The 14986-nt window shown below is 56.0% G+C and overlaps 6 protein-coding genes across 6 annotated transcripts; 2 read left to right on the top strand and 4 right to left on the bottom strand.

The window, feature by feature from the left end:
• Positions 1 to 3199: 3199 nt before the first annotated feature.
• Positions 3200 to 4243, bottom strand: CPAR01_14985 (reductase; the record flags this gene model as incomplete). The annotated part of the gene is made up of 1 exon (XM_060499235.1): positions 3200 to 4243. The coding sequence occupies one exon, from the start codon at positions 4241 to 4243 to the stop codon at positions 3200 to 3202; it is 1044 nt and encodes a 347-aa protein (XP_060342160.1).
• A 2402-nt stretch (positions 4244 to 6645) lies between these two features.
• Positions 6646 to 8497, top strand: CPAR01_14984 (uncharacterized protein; the record flags this gene model as incomplete). Its single annotated transcript, XM_060499234.1, has 3 exons — positions 6646 to 7499; positions 7564 to 8175; positions 8335 to 8497. 3 exons carry the CDS (start codon positions 6646 to 6648, stop codon positions 8495 to 8497), a joined length of 1629 nt encoding a protein of 542 aa, XP_060342159.1.
• Positions 8498 to 8565: 68 nt separating this feature from the next.
• Positions 8566 to 9725, bottom strand: CPAR01_14983 (SURF1 family protein; the record flags this gene model as incomplete). The annotated part of the gene is made up of 3 exons (XM_060499233.1): positions 8566 to 8665; positions 8747 to 8852; positions 8951 to 9725. The coding sequence occupies 3 exons, from the start codon at positions 9723 to 9725 to the stop codon at positions 8566 to 8568; spliced, it is 981 nt and encodes a 326-aa protein (XP_060342158.1).
• A 639-nt stretch (positions 9726 to 10364) lies between these two features.
• CPAR01_14982 (UBX domain-containing protein) lies at positions 10365 to 12055 on the top strand (the record flags this gene model as incomplete). Its single annotated transcript, XM_060499232.1, has 4 exons — positions 10365 to 10443; positions 10504 to 10556; positions 10618 to 11937; positions 12014 to 12055. 4 exons carry the CDS (start codon positions 10365 to 10367, stop codon positions 12053 to 12055), a joined length of 1494 nt encoding a protein of 497 aa, XP_060342157.1.
• A 335-nt stretch (positions 12056 to 12390) lies between these two features.
• On the bottom strand, positions 12391 to 13126 carry CPAR01_14981 (CHCH domain-containing protein; the record flags this gene model as incomplete). The annotated part of the gene is made up of 2 exons (XM_060499231.1): positions 12391 to 12655; positions 12813 to 13126. Coding segments are annotated over 2 exons (579 nt in total), but the record flags the coding sequence as incomplete, so codon positions are not given.
• A 680-nt stretch (positions 13127 to 13806) lies between these two features.
• CPAR01_14980 (Sas10/Utp3/C1D family protein) lies at positions 13807 to 14471 on the bottom strand (the record flags this gene model as incomplete). The annotated part of the gene is made up of 3 exons (XM_060499230.1): positions 13807 to 13995; positions 14062 to 14228; positions 14294 to 14471. The coding sequence occupies 3 exons, from the start codon at positions 14469 to 14471 to the stop codon at positions 13807 to 13809; spliced, it is 534 nt and encodes a 177-aa protein (XP_060342155.1).
• Positions 14472 to 14986: the final 515 nt, after the last annotated feature.

Raw genomic sequence — 14986 nt, 5'->3', positions numbered from 1 at the left:
GTCAAGGAAAGAGAGGCTGGTGTTGGGTCCCGGACTGGGTCTGGATCTGGATCTGTCTGGATGGATGGATCCAATACCTACCGATACTTGTGGTGGGCGGCGGTGTGGGTGGTCCGTGTTGACCTCTCACCTCCGTCGTCGGTGGTTGGTGCTGCGATTGGCGCTTTGCTGTCGGCGGGTTTTTCTGACGGGCCACTGGCAGATGAGGTACTCAGAGGTACGTGCAACAAACACCAACCACTAAGAGCGGCTCATGACGATGCCAATGTCGTACCTCGAGGAATGAACCGAACTCGACCTGGACTCTGCCTGGGATCGTCACGGGAATGAGACGTTGATAGGGAAACAAGAAAACTGTTCAACCTTTACGGACACCTAGGTAGCTAAGCGATGGCGCCGCTACTTTAGAACCAGAACTTCACTCTAGAAACGCGGTGACCTTGACTAGGGATGCTATCCCAAGAAACCAACCCAGACGAATGGTGATGCCTGAACAATTGCGCAAATGTGTCAAGCGCTAAACAAACGTCAAATCCATGGCGCATCGTGTTACCTACTTGATGAGATTGGGTGCCGCTGGGACCTGCTCACTATCATGTCGACTCGACACGACTCCTCTCATCCGATTAGTCGTTAAGGTATGACGATGACGATATCTCCAACATGGAGGCGCGTATGCACCGATCTGATGTATACGAAAACTCTACTGGTCCATTCACGATGTTAACCAGGAGTTCTAGCCACCATTTCATATCACGGTCACAACGGGGCAATGCAGAAGTCACTCATCAACTCTAATATCCGCTCGCTTTGTCAAAAGCTCCATCCATCTCTTTCATGGCTTGAACAGTGAGGTAAGGTAAGCTCGGAAGGGAAATCAAGGTAGGTATGTACCTCGAATGTCACCACTGACGGTTCGTGATGAGCCAGAGCTAAAAAGTAGCGCGCACAGGGAGCTCTCGCGGCATCCCAGGGGAGCCTTGGTTAATCCCTGAGGGCCCCGTCAATGTCCAATATTCAATAATCGCACCGGCCGACCGTCCATTTTCTCACTTTGCAATTTGGATCATCGCATCGGCCATCTTTCCCACCTTGGGACTGTTCAGAAGTAAATCATCAGAAAATCAGGTCAGTCCGGCCTATTGCACCGTCAGGGACGGATACGGATACAGCGGGCCCCCTTTCCTTCCCTCACGAGCAACTTCTTGCCGTTCTCCTCGATGGACGCGTGCTTTCCTGAAGAAACGGAAGGCTCTCTCATTTCAACGTCACCTCACTGAACAGGCAATAGGAAACTGAAAGGGAAGGAGACACAGTCAAGGGGTGGAAGGGCCTTCGACTGTAAAAGTGGACACATACTCTCAAAACGGCTTAGCCCCGGCCCGTCCATCGAACTGGGAGGCTTTGCGAAACTTGCCAGGGGCCGGGCCACGATATCTGTCAATCGCGGCAGCCTCTAGGAATCCAGTTGGCCACTGCCAACCTGGAGACAACTCTCCTGCCCCCCCCCCCCCCCCCCCCCCCCCCGCCCGCCACCAACGGGGGGGCTTTGCGAAACTTGCCAGGGGCCGGGCCACGATATCTGTCAATCGCGGCAGCCTCTAGGAACCCAGTTGGCCCCCCCCCACCTGGGAAAAACCCCCCCCCCCCCCCCCCCCCCCACCACCAAAGGTCTTTGCTACAGACTACGGATACTGAACCACGGGGGTAGGTCGCTCCCAAGACGCGACCTGAGGTACCTACGCAGGCGTTGTTTCCGTTTCCTTTGTGACGATGAGTCGGGTCACGCCTCCTTTGTTTCCTGTTAATCTCCATCTAACCGTCTCCATCACCAGTCTCGTCTCGCCTTTCTGCCGCGCTGTGGCTAAAGTATTCCACAATCCACACACACTCACTCACACACTAATACGCAGTACGGAGTACGGGATACACACACTCACACATGCAAGAGAAACGTCCGTCCCCTTCGCCGCCCGCCCGCCCGCTCGCTCGCCCCAGAATGAGAGTTCAGGCGCCACTTGACGCACGTCTTGTAACAAACTTCTGCCTCTGATGGAACACTTGAAGGAACGTTTTGAAGCTCCTTCTTTTCGCCTTCCAACCCGTCCACCCGACCTTGCCGACTCGAACTCTCACAAGGAGTACCCGGCTCTGGCGCTGATCCATCTAACTGGACATGCGCATTCTCACTCACATCCACATCTTCAAATCCATATTGTCATGTCACACGCTACAGATTATGGAGTATCCGTATTACTGCTCCGCGATATTGAGATTGACGAGTTCGAGGCGAAAAGGCGCCAAGTCTGATTCGCCGAGATTGAACGGCCTAGCGCTGGCATTGAATTCGGCGACCTATTAGTCCACATCATCTACCCTCGCCCTGACGTCAAAGGCCACAGATATTGAGCCGTCTTAAATCACCATCCTCGAGGGCTTCTACATTGAGGAAATGTCCACTTGCCAAGTGACTCGCCGTTCGACGTTCCAACAGACCCACTGGCATAGGCCTTTCAGGACCATCAGACCAGAGCTATCCATATGTTCTACACTGACTGACTTTTTCTGATCTCTATCACACTAACCCGTCCTATCTCTTCCTTGTCAGACACCTCCTGTCAAGTCAAGGAAACACGGGTCAGATCATTGACTTCCTTGGCGACGAGTACTTTCAACCCATCAACTCTTGCGTTGCGGCCATTCTTAATATGCTGAAGAAGAGACCCTCCGGACCTTCAACCCGGCAAGGCATATAAGTCGCTGGCTCTTGAAGAACATTCGTCGAAACGCTCGACAAGTGTCGCTTGTTTCCCGTCACAAACCCGGTCCAATCCGCCGCACGTCGCACAGATCGCTTCTTCACATGTAACCGTACCCGTTTCCCCATCGTGCCCGGTTACGCTCTCTAGCACACGGACGCCATCACATCACCTTGTCAGATAGCTTGACGCACGGGATCGCCGGCAAGGGCGAGCTGGGTCTGTCTTCACCTCACCCAGTCGCAGGTGAGGCTGTGAGCTTCAAGATGCCAGTCGACTGTATCTGTTCCTTGGATCCGGTTTGAGACTTGGAATGCAACACGACCTTTTCCCTCTCAAGAGCCTAGAGGAACATGGCCTCGTCTCGTTTGATATGGGGTTAACAACCAGTAAGACAACCATGGACTGCTGCACATGCTAGTCTTCCAAAAGGTTACGGACTAGTTCGCAACAAGCTGCGAGAACTGGCCTGCTACATCCCTCACCATGTCTTCCCCGCTTGCAAACTTACGGCCAAGCAGTCTTTCGCCCTCGGAAGCATCCGTCGGTACGCTGATAGTCGGTTGGCTGCCGTCCGCGCTATAGACGCCATCCGCAAACGCCTGGGGAAAGTTCTCCATCGCGATAGCCCTGGCTTCCTCTATGGCTACATGCCTGCCCAAGAGGAAACTCTGCTTGCCGGATACCGATGGGGACAATGCATTTACATGTGCCGCAGCAACGTCGTCGACGGAGATGAAGCTGGAGAGGATGGGCGTGTCGCTCTTTCTGCCTCGTAAGTACTCGAGCAGCACGCTGTTTGACCCCGAAAGGAGCGACTCGGCTGTCGTCGATAGCTCGTCGCGGCCCCAGATCCACGCCGGGATGACGGAGATGAGGTCGAAGTTGGTACTTGTAGCGTGCTCCTTCACCCAGGCCTCCGAAGCACTCAGGGCGGCGATTTTGCTCGCGCGATAGGCTCCGAATCCGGATCCGAACGGGGCGACCGGTGTCGCCACCCGGGATTCTCCATCAATGGCCGGCCGGTCTAGGCCCTGGCCCATGAAGCACTCCATCGGAATGACGGCCACGATCGAGCTCGTGACGACTACGCGCGTGAGGGTGTTTGTCGCGTGACGTTTGGCGCTCTCGAGGAGACCGAGGACGCCGGCGACGGCGGGTTTGACGTACACCTCCTCTTCCGTTCCGACGCGCTCGTCTTTGCCGAAGGTGGGCACGGGGGACGCGCAGTGAATGATGTACGTCACGCCCTGGACGGCCTCGTCGTATGCGCCTGGGTGGGAGATGTCGGGTACAATTGTCCAGGAGAGCTGGTCTTTTGATGGGTTGTTGCTTTTGATGCTCGGCGCCGCTAGGATCTTGTCGATGCCGGCTCTGGATCTCACAGCGCAGCGGACGCGGAAGCCGGCTTCGAGGGCGGTGATGAGGGTTTTGTAGCCTACGAAGCCTGTTGCGCCGGTTAAGAGGATGAGGTTGTCCGTCATAGTGTGCGTTTGGTTGTTGGGCGCTATGATGTGAGGTGATTGTTAGGTGGATTCTAGTTGGTGATGTAGTTCATCGCAGGCCGCCTTCATTGCCTTCGGCGACGGATTCACGTTGATCTTATATCTCTCTTATCTCGCGATGTTTGGAGAGATGACCTCCGCAATCTAGACAATCTATAAATGTTCTCCACCTCGGTAGACAGGCTGAATGCAAGGTCGGAAGTTCCGTGATAGAGCGGGTGAGCATTATCCAGACACCAGTCGGGATTTGGAAGGCCTAGTTCGAGCAGACCCTGGACTGCCAAAGGACGATCATCGACCTCAGTATTCTGCCTCAATGACAATCGAGATTGAAGGCTCCCGTAATGATCCGCAGATAACATGTGAGGGTTGAACAGGTAAAGCAGGCCCTGCACTCTGACTCTCTAGGATACATAATGCAGCACTTCATCGAAAACATCGATTAGGTCCTTGGGAGCAGATGCCTCCTTGCAGTGAAGCAACCCTGGTTACCAGAGCATAGGCGAGGGCGTGTATGATCAAGCCCGCCGATGCTTCTACACTAGGAATAAAAGGGACATCTGTACTCGTGGTCCGAAGGTAAGACAACCGTCGTTGGTTTGGATTCCCAGATCTTACCGTTCGCAGGCAAAAGGAAGAAAGAAATCCGTTTGGTGGGGATGAATGAAAGCTCTCCTACTCGTTCGTGAGCCTGTACGACATATGCTGATCACGGAGGTCATAATAGCATTCAAATAATGCCTCGCACTTTTGTCAGTATATTCTTGGATGAACATTTGAGCTATGACTGGTGGTAATTTGAGAGCGTTGGTTGGGGTTAATAAAGAGCGTGAGCTGGTAGTTATCTTGTTATGAGATATTAGGAAACGATGCCCAAAGTATTGACTCTAGATAGAGATTTGTCGTCACATAACGTCCCTGGTACCAACATCTAATATTCAATGACTTCTATGTACTATCTCCATCCTTTGTTAATGAAAAATCTCAATTCCTACCCAAGCAAGTGCCTTGATGTGGATGAACACTTTGCTATGGTGTCATATTGTACCTAGTGTCGATTCTACAAGGAGGGAAATAGTTCCAGGCTCTTACTCTAGCTCCCGCCGCCATTGCAACTCGGTATCAGATTGGTGATGGAAGCTAGTCTAAGCTTTTCTTAAATGAAAAAAAGGGCGTTCACTGTTTCGAGAAGGGCGCGTATTGATAGACTTATCCCGAGATTATTCATCGAGGAAGCTATAAGTAATAGAGAAGCTGAGGAGAGAAAAGAGAGAACTATAGATTGCCCGAGGTAAGATAATTGAATACGAGCTCTGCCCAGAGAACAGACACCCGCCGAACCATCTTATATCAGAAGACCCGAGAAGCGAGAGTTGCTGCTCAAGGTCGTTACTCGATGGATGGCTTGCTAGGGACACCACGAGAGAAGGCCCTGGTGAGGACGGCCACACTGAAGGCTCCAGAGGAAAGCAGAGACAGATGCCAGGCAGACAAGCATCCCTCAGGAATGCATACAACCATAACGATCGGACCTCGGCTGAGGGCAAAGCCGGGAGGAGACCAAGAACGCTGTTGCCAATCAAGGGGACCATCGAGTATGATATTCAACCTTTCAGTATTGGTGAGACCCTGCGAGACACAACAGTGAGCATGACGGTGTTGCAGCTCCTATTAATCAGTCCCACGGCGAGGGCCGAGGCAGAATTTCCCATGCAAGTTGATTTTTACAAAGCCGTCAAGACAAAGAAGAAGGAAATGGCATACGCCGCGGATTCAGGCGCCGTGGAGATCATGGGCTCTTAGGGATGGAATTGCCTTATATAGGAGACCAAAAGTCAACACTCGTGTGGACATGACCTGCGAGAATCAATGCTCGTTTTTGAAACCCTCAAGTGGCACGACTCGTCGATGAGATTAATTTTTGGCCGTCTTTCCTGTGGACAGTGTAGCTGTAGGAACCCCCGTGTCCCGTTGAAGAACCGGCGAAGTGGGGCCGATATACCGGATATCTAAAATGGTCTGTGCACCAATCTGCCTTTTTGATGACATCCGCCGCACCTCAGTAGGCGCGTCGAGAGTCGCGTCTTCCCAAGGTAAAGCTCCGAGACAGTGGGGGGCACTTTGACGCCGCGCCCACCTCATATCACCGTCGACAAACTCCACACCACCCGTGGTCACTTCGATCGCTTTTGCGACAGATTAACGTCGGCATACTGCAAGCCCGTCCGGCGACTTGATTGTCTCGCGACAGGACGATCACGTCCCAACCATCACCACGTCCTCCCAACGCAGATCCATACCAACACCCTGAGCTTTCCGAGAGCACAAACACCACAACCACACCGGCGCACAGCGACCCCGTCGCAAGCCAAACCCACAAGATGTCCTCCTCACCAACATTCACAACCCCCCTCAACCCGCGCCTCGCAGCAGCCGCCGGCGCAGAAGACGACGACCCCCTCTTCTCTTCCGCCCTCGACACCGTAACCCCGAACCGCGGCGCCCTCAGCCTCGACCCCCCCTCCAGCCGCGCCTCCCTCCTCCCACGCACGCCCTCCAACAACAACAGCAACAACCCGCTACGCTCCTCCCTACGCAGCTCAGCCGGCGGCTACCGAGGCCTCTCCGCCTCGGGCCGCCGCTCCCTCGCCGCGACGCCCCACGCCCGCGCAGCATACCGCACAATCGACCAGCGTCGCGCCGCTGCGCTGACGCCCGGCGGGAACAAACGCCGCGAGAGCTTCCGGCCGCGGAGGGAGTCGCTGCACGATGTCCTGCGCGGGTTGAGTCGCGTGGTGAAGCACACCACGCAGCCCATCTCGTCGTCCTCGTCGCCCAGCGATGTCGGATCAAGAGCAACGGGGCCGAGCGCGAGTTTGCCGATACGGACGGTGAATCGGAGGGGCACGGTGTACGATGACGACGACGACGATGACGAACTTCCGATAGATAGGCCGCGGTTGTCGTTACCGCTCGACGTTGAGGACGACGACGAGGACGAGCTTGTTGCGCCTGAGTTGTCGCAGATTGATGAGAATGCGACGATTGAGTTCCCGCGGCGGGCATATGTGGATCAGCCGTCGCGCATGTCGTTGGGGAGCGCGAGGTTGAGCGAGTTTAGAAATTACGGGGGCCTCGACGACGACGATGATGATCGCGGGGAAGGGTTCTTTCCTGCGTTTGAGGTTGGGGCGTTGGACGAGGAGGGGAGGGAGCCGGAGGATACGTTGGACAGGTGAGTTTTGCGGCTATATCTTAGCGGTGGCGAGGGCTCATTACTGACGGAGTGGGAACAACAGAGTTGAGGAGGAAGACTTGAGGCGGCAGACTTTGGCTTCAGCGCGGGACAGCGATTTCGGGTTCGAGGTGCCTGTTGACGCGGATAACCAGACGACATTCATGATGGCGGTGGATGGGCAGAGCTCGCCGGCACGACCGCTGCCCGAAATCACAGACGAACAGCCGTCGCTTAACATTGCGCCGGTAGACGACGAGCCAGCGGCCCCGCTGGACGAGGACCTGGGTTTCGGCAACTCGTACTACGACATGCGCAGCTCGACGCCCATCGAACCCACCGAAGCGACGCAAGGAGACCTGGACGGACAGACGGAGGTAAGCGCCGCGCAGCAGGAGCAAGAGCAGAGGCCGCGCAAGACGAAGCGCGGCGTAAAGTTGTCAAAGTACAACGTGGAGTACCCGTCTCTGCCGCCCGCTGTGGTGAAGCGGCTGGCCAACACATTTGCCAAGTCGAGCGGCATCGGCAAGACCAAGATTAGCCCGGACACGCTGGCCGAGATTCAGAGGGCGTCGGACTGGTTTTTTGAGCAGCTGGGCGACGATTTGTCTGCGTACGCGAAGCATGCCAAGCGCAAGACTATTGATGAGAGTGACATGCTCACTCTCATGCGAAGGTATGTCTTTTCTGGTTTTGAAGTTCTCGCTATTCGAACTTTGCAGGCTCCAATTCAGGGGTATCGACAGTCTTTTGAGGGGAAGGGGGTTTCCCTTTTTATATCCACAAGCTTTTTGTTCTTTTGGTACAAATACAATGGTGTCTAATATCCTTACAGACAGCGCCAGACTAGCTCGACGACGACCCCCTTTTCACTGGCACACAGACACCTGCCCCGAGAGCTGTTGCAGGAGTTGAGGATGCCCAAGCCGCTGCCACCGGCGGAGCCGAGGAAGAAGCGCCGTCGCGTGACCGACGGCGGACAGGAGGAAGTGACTTGAAGAGGTCGACTTGCTCCCACTACGACTGCGATGTTGGTCCCTCCAATGAGGGAAAACCGAGCAAATCCTTACCAATGCTTGTTCATGCGCACCTTTCGGGCGGTGTCGGTTGGGGGTTTCTTTACGACCATCCACAACATGATTGAGGTGGCGAATGCGAGACCGTACCTGTCGGATGTCAGTACCGACTGTGGTAGAGGCGTCACGGAGGGATGAATGATATACGAAGCAGGGACTGGTCGGACTTACCATGTGAAGATGTACTGGGCATGGTTGTTCCGCAGATTCACCTCCGCGGCTCTGCCAATAGGGATACCCTTAGACTTGAGGTCCACGATGCGGAAGAACTCGTGCTCTATGAAGAAAGTCAGTATGAGCTTTATATCTTGTAGAGCAAGCCCCCAAGAAGGCAGCTCAGATTCCAGGGAAACAAGGAAACAGGCCACAACATACCTATAGTAGCCTCAATCCAAACAGGCTGACTCCCCGTCAGCTGCGCCATCTGGTGCACATCAGGAAAGAAAAACTCCCAGCGATCAGGTCTATTCTCAGGCGTGAACATGTTCTTCTTCCACGGCTCCCGCAGCAACCCCTCAACCGTGACCTCCCCCCTGGGCAGCGCGCCAGGCCTCCGCCGCTGATCCGCCATCTCCTTGCTGATCCACCCGCGATTCACCAGCACCGTCGTGCCCTCCCCCTCCCTCTCGAGCGGCGTCACGACCATGTACCCCTGCTCGCCCTCCCACATGCGCGGGCCGATGAGCATCTCCTTATCGTGGCGGAAGTGGCCCGTGGCGTAGACGCGGCGGTAGTCGAAATCGGCCACGGCATCCGGGTCAATCTTGGGCGGGAGCGGAAGGGGGTCGCGGACGAGACGGTCTTCGAATTTGGCGATGAGGTCCGTCTTCCAGCCGAGGCGCTGGACTTGCCATGTGCCGAGGGCGAAGGCTGTGATGGGGATCAGGGCGAGGATGATGAGGCCTGGGCCGTGGCGGTTTCCTGCGCGGACGAGTTCAGGGGGGTTGTCGACTATGGAGTGGAAGTCGGGGGCTGGTTCGGAGGCGCGGGCGCGGGAAGTGGTGTGGAATTTACGGGTTGTTGGTGAGCGTGGTGATGATGGTGATGATTGCGCTGAAGGGAATGTTCTTGGACGGGCGATTGAGCGTAGGCAGGTTTGCGCCGCGGGGCCTGGGGCCCGGAAGAGCGCTCGTGGTAAAGGAGGCGGCATTGCGAGGTTCGGGGCTGGTTGATTGGTGGTTCCCCCGGTGGTGATGCGGGTGGGAGGCCTTCTCAAGTGAGAGCTTGCCGGTACGGATGATGAGGTCAGGATATTTCGGTTTTTTGGGGTCCGGCCGGCCCGTTCTAGGGTACCTGAGCAGCGAGAAATGCAAAGCGCATGAGCTGGGAGCTCCAAAAGCTGCAGAAGCAATGGGACGTACCTCAGTGTGGAGTGGCGTGGAAAAGGTGGGGGCGGCGCCAATAGGGTGGCTCACTGTCCGCCCCCGGAAGAGAGGGATACATTGGACTAAGGCAAGGTCCCCTGGCGCCGTTCGCAGCTACACGAACGACACTTGTTCCTTCGTCATCTTTGAGCTCCTGGATATTCATCAGACGACAAGGCAATATCGCTCAATATCGAAACGAAGAGCGGCCGTGAAAAAATCGAGAATAGGCTATAATTGACATCTTGAAAGCTTTGGTGGTTAATCTCAAATCTAGGTTCAGCATCGTCCAAGATTGAGCTCCACAGCGTCCGTATCCCTCTTCTTCTCAGGGCAACACTCAACCCTGAACTTACAAGCTTTCTAGACTCAACCCAGAGATAGATTGTTAGAGATTTACATATATCCTAATCATCATCATCATCATGTTCTTCACGGGAGGTCTGCAAGAGGGTATTGCCACTGCACTTCAGCAGAGCAAATGCGTCTTTTGCTTTGTCACAGGTAAGCTCACATCTCACAGCTCATGCGCATGCCATAAGACCTTTTACTGATGAGACGTAGATGAGGAAGCCGAGAGCCAGACTTGGGAGGATGAGTATCTGACAGAGAGCTCGGTACGTGTTTAAGCTTCCCACGATGAAGACACCTCGCCGCAGGGGCTAATGACTGGACCAGATTGAGACTCTACTTCAAGACGAAGCCGTCGCGCTGCGCCTGAAGAAGGGATCGGAAGAGGCGGGCTACCTGGCCGCCATCTTTCCTCTGCCCAACACACCTACCGTCGTCGTGATCAAGAATGGCGACCTCAAGGAGTACATCGTGGCCGGCACCAGCAAGGATGAGTTCGTCAGGCGCATCACAACCGCATTCCGCGGCGCTCAGGGTCAATCACCAGCCGCAGCAGCTCAGCCCGCGGCAGCCACTTCAGCACCAGTCTCAGCTCCCGCACCGGTCGTCCAATCCACCGACGACCTCTACGACGAGACCCCGTACAACCCTCCCCGCGCCACCGTAGCCGGCCCCGTCACCACGGACCAGCAACCCGCGCGGCCCGGCACCTCCTCCTCCAGCCCGCGCGGCCCCGCCACCCCAACCCAAGAGGAAGACAACGCCGCCACCCTCCGTGCCGTTCTCGCAGAGCGCGGCGCCCGCCTGGAAGCCCAGCGCCTCGAGTCCGAAAAGAAGGCAAAAGCAGCCCGCGCGGCGGCGGCGGAGAAGGCCGAGACGGACAACTCCAAGCAGGCGGAGCAGACGCGCAACCACAAGGAGGCCCTGAAGAAAGCGCGCCAGGAGGCGGCCGACGAAAAGGCGCGCATCCTGAGGAAGATTGAGGACGACCGCGCCGAGAGGAGGGCGAAAGCCGCGGAGCGCGCTGCGCTTAGGACCCAGGCTGCGTCGCCTAAGTTGGGGGAGGTCGCGGCCGCGCTGACGAGGTCTGAGTCGAGTTCGCTTGCGCCGTCGAGCTCGGCTGCGAGCGGGATGACGGCGCTGCAGGTCCGGCTTCTGGACGGGTCGACGATCCGGTCGCGGTTTCCTAGCGGGAAGACGCTTGGCGGGGAGGTGCGCAAGTGGGTTGAGAGCGAGCTTACGGGTAGCGGGAACGGCGGGGAGCCGTTCCGGTTCAAGGTTGTGCTTGCGCCGCGGCCGAGCAGGCTTATCGACGACACGGAGGAGGGTAAGAGCCTCGCAGAGCTGGGGCTGTCGCCGTCATCGACGCTCGTGCTGGCGCCTGTTGGCGCGCATGTTGGTGCGTATGCGGGGGGTTCGTCGTTTGGGGAGATGGCTGTGACGTTTCTGTTGCTGCCGTTGACTTTGCTGCAGTGGCTTTGGGGGCTGATCTCTGGTGTGTTTTCTGGGCTGGGCGCGAGGCGGGCGGCGGCTGGGGAGCAGGGTGCGGAGCCGGTTACGGTGAGGGAGCAGAGGAAGGGCAAGTTTTCGCAGTTTGCGAATCCCGACGATCGGAGGGGTGATCATCAGCTTTACAATGGCAATTCGGTAAGTTTCTTTCCTGTCTTTCCCTGGAAGAGGGGCGGGGGATGATGTTTGAGGTGTTAATGCTGACATATGATAGCTCAACTTTGAACCGCGGCCGGATGAGAAGAAGGACGAGTAAGGGGGCCGGGCTGTATTGCAACCATGTTCAACATCACAACGCATGAGATGAAGCGCAAAGGTGGTTTAACGAGTGGGAGTGTCATGTATTGTACACCGTCGGGAGATGTAGTTCTTCCTCAATGGCCCATCTTTCAATGCTTCCGCCAATGCAAAAATGCCGTTTGAATCCCATGAAAGCTCCATGCCCCAAGTTTGTTTCTTTTGTTTTGCTTTCCCATTGTCCCGTTTTTGACTATTAAGTTACATATAACACCACCCCTACTGATTGTTCAGTCAGAGGTGGCTCTTCAACACGCCGCAACGACGCCCTTCTCAGACGGAGAAAAGGGGCGTCTAGTACTGGCTGGCAGCAGCCTGGCAGGCCTTGAGCTGCTCGAGGTACCAGTTGCAGATCTGCATGTTGCCGCCGTGCTCGTCCATGCACTTTGTGAACTGCTGGGTGGCGCCGGCGCAGTTGTTGCCCCACTGCTGGGTGGTCGAGGACTCGCCCGAGGCGACGGGGGAGTTGTTCTGGGGCGCGGCCTCGGCGGGCGCGGAGGAGCCGCCGCCGAACATGCCGCCGATGGCGTGGCCGATGGAGGAGCCGATTGCGACGCCGCTGTTGAGAGAACAATCACGTTAGCTTCTGGTCCTTTCTTTGAGATTTCTCTTTTGAAGGGATGATTGTCGAGGAAGGCGGAGAGTTCCTTGAGCTAAGGGGAAGTCTAGATGTCTCCTTCTGCGGGTGTAGGTCTTTTGTAGGATGGGGTACATACGCAGCGGTGCTAGCCATCTGGCCAAAGAGGCCGGGGCCCTGGGAGGGCGCAGCGGCGGCGGGAGCAGCGGGTGCCGCGGCCGGGGGAGCGGCGTGCTGTTGGGGGGGAGCGGCCATGGTCGTTGCCGGGCGAGTCTGGGTGGGAGCGGGCTTCGCGGCCGAGACGGTAGGGCGCGAGGGGGCGCTGGGGCGGCCGGCGGAGCGTTGGCGAGGCATCTTGGTAGAGTTTGTGTGTGTGTAAAGGACTCGGGTGAGATGAGGTGGTGTGGTTGGTAGCGTTGATCGTGACTTCGTGAGGTGAAGGAGCGGGTGATATTTTGAAGAGAGCAGAAATGCCGGGTGGATGGGGAGGGAAGTCGGCAGAAGTTATGCGCCCCGGGGTTAAGGTGACAAAAGCTGTAGAGGTGCCTTTCGGCGTGAGTTGCAAAGCTCGGCGGGCCGGGGATGGGTGGCGAGGTGTGGCCAATCAGGGGAGGGCGAATTTAGTCGTGGTCAGGAATTGGGGAAGGGGTCCTTTTCTGGTTAGGTGGATATTTCGCTGGGGCGTCGCGGAGGATAAGACATATGTAGTAAAGGGGGCGTATGAAGTAGTTAGAGTGGCGATGTTGTGGTCTACTTCTAAAGGCGAATTTAACGTAGACAATGTTGACGAGGGATTGAAAAGTCTTTGTTCATTACTTGGTATTCATATCTATCTCGGGGGTATCCTTTTTCCCAGTGTGCAAAATAACACTGCCACTCCAGTCCATGAGGGTAATCTCTAGCCAATGTTGACCTACTTCCGTGTCAGGGTGCAGTAAGGTCGGCTGTGATCTTAATGTGCCTAACATGGTGTCAGACAGCCATGCACACCTCAAACTCGCAGCATCTCTCGTGGCTCGGAGGCGTCTAACTGTTTTGGCGATTCTTCCTTCATGTCCTGTGACAGCCAAACGAAAATCTTTTTTGTAAGCGGCATGGTGGACGCTCATCAAGGTCTTCACGGAAGTCCGCTCTCAAGACTTGTTCTTGTTGGAGCTCTTCCTTCTTAAGTTCCTCTGCTTCTTCTCCGGGCCAGAGGAGCTGGCGGACGGCGACTCGGGAGCCGGCCTCTTGGTCTTCTGCATCGAGTTGAGCAGCGCCTTGGCGCGCTCCTCGGCCAGCTTCTCCTCCAGCCTCTTCTTCAGCGTCTGGTCGTTGCTTCCCTATGGCGGTTGGTCAGTTTTGCTTGCTCAGGTCCGGACCTTCTTCCCCAAGCAAATGCGACTTACAAGGTCCGCTTTCAGAATGCGCGTCGCGGCTTCCGTGTTGACCGTCGTTGTGCGCTGCGCGGGTGTCTCCTCTGCACCCTTGATCTTTCCAAAGTACTGTTGCACGCGCTTCAGTTCTGTCATGACCTGGTGGTCCTTGGCGTCGACGCCCTGAAGACGGAGTGATGCTGTTATCACGATTAGTCAGGGGGACAACGAGAAGGATATATGTTTGCTGTATAAAGGTACTCACAGAAGAGAAGAGTCTCAATGGCGTAGGCAGTAAGAGCGTACATCTTGGCCTTGTCGAGCAAGGGAAGCTCGTTGGCCATCTCGGGAAGGTTGTCAATCAGGGGCTTGAGTGCATCCTCAAGAGAGTCGATGTGAGAATCGAGCTTCTTCAGGTCGGAGGTCATGTCCTTGAGCGCCATGATGGTTGATGTCGATGTAGTTGTGGAAAAATGAAGCTTGATAAGCCTGATGTGGGCAATGGTCGTCGTTCTTGGTGAAAAGCAACAGTTGAGATGGGTGCGATGGATGTAAGTGAGTGCCCGTTGCTAGCTCCTTCTCATCGATGAGACTGTTCGTTGAAAATTCAGAAATCCGAGCGTTGAAGGATTTGCATGCATCTAACGAGGCGCAGGGATCGCCGCGAGCTCGGTGGGTCGGGTTCCTGCCGGCCGGGATTCTACGGCTACCACCTACCACGCGCCAAATTTTGAGAGACAATCTAACGAGTGTCCCCGTCATCCACACCCATCTCAACGCCTCCTTCTTGCGACAAAGACAAGGCCACACGCTCATTAACCACGAACAAGAACGCCTGTAATACCCGAACACCGTCCCCAACAATTCCGACGACGTACTACACTATTATCGAGTCGTTACAGCTATAACCGCTTGAGACCGCGCCTCAACCCTCCCCTTAATGAGCATTGCGCAGTGA

The sequence above is a fragment of the Colletotrichum paranaense genome, assembly GCF_030867605.1.
Source record: "Colletotrichum paranaense strain IMI 384185 chromosome Unknown Scaffold_17.1, whole genome shotgun sequence".
Classification (NCBI taxonomy): Eukaryota; Fungi; Ascomycota; class Sordariomycetes; order Glomerellales; family Glomerellaceae; genus Colletotrichum; species Colletotrichum paranaense.
This window is presented reverse-complemented; position numbering and strand designations above follow the sequence as displayed.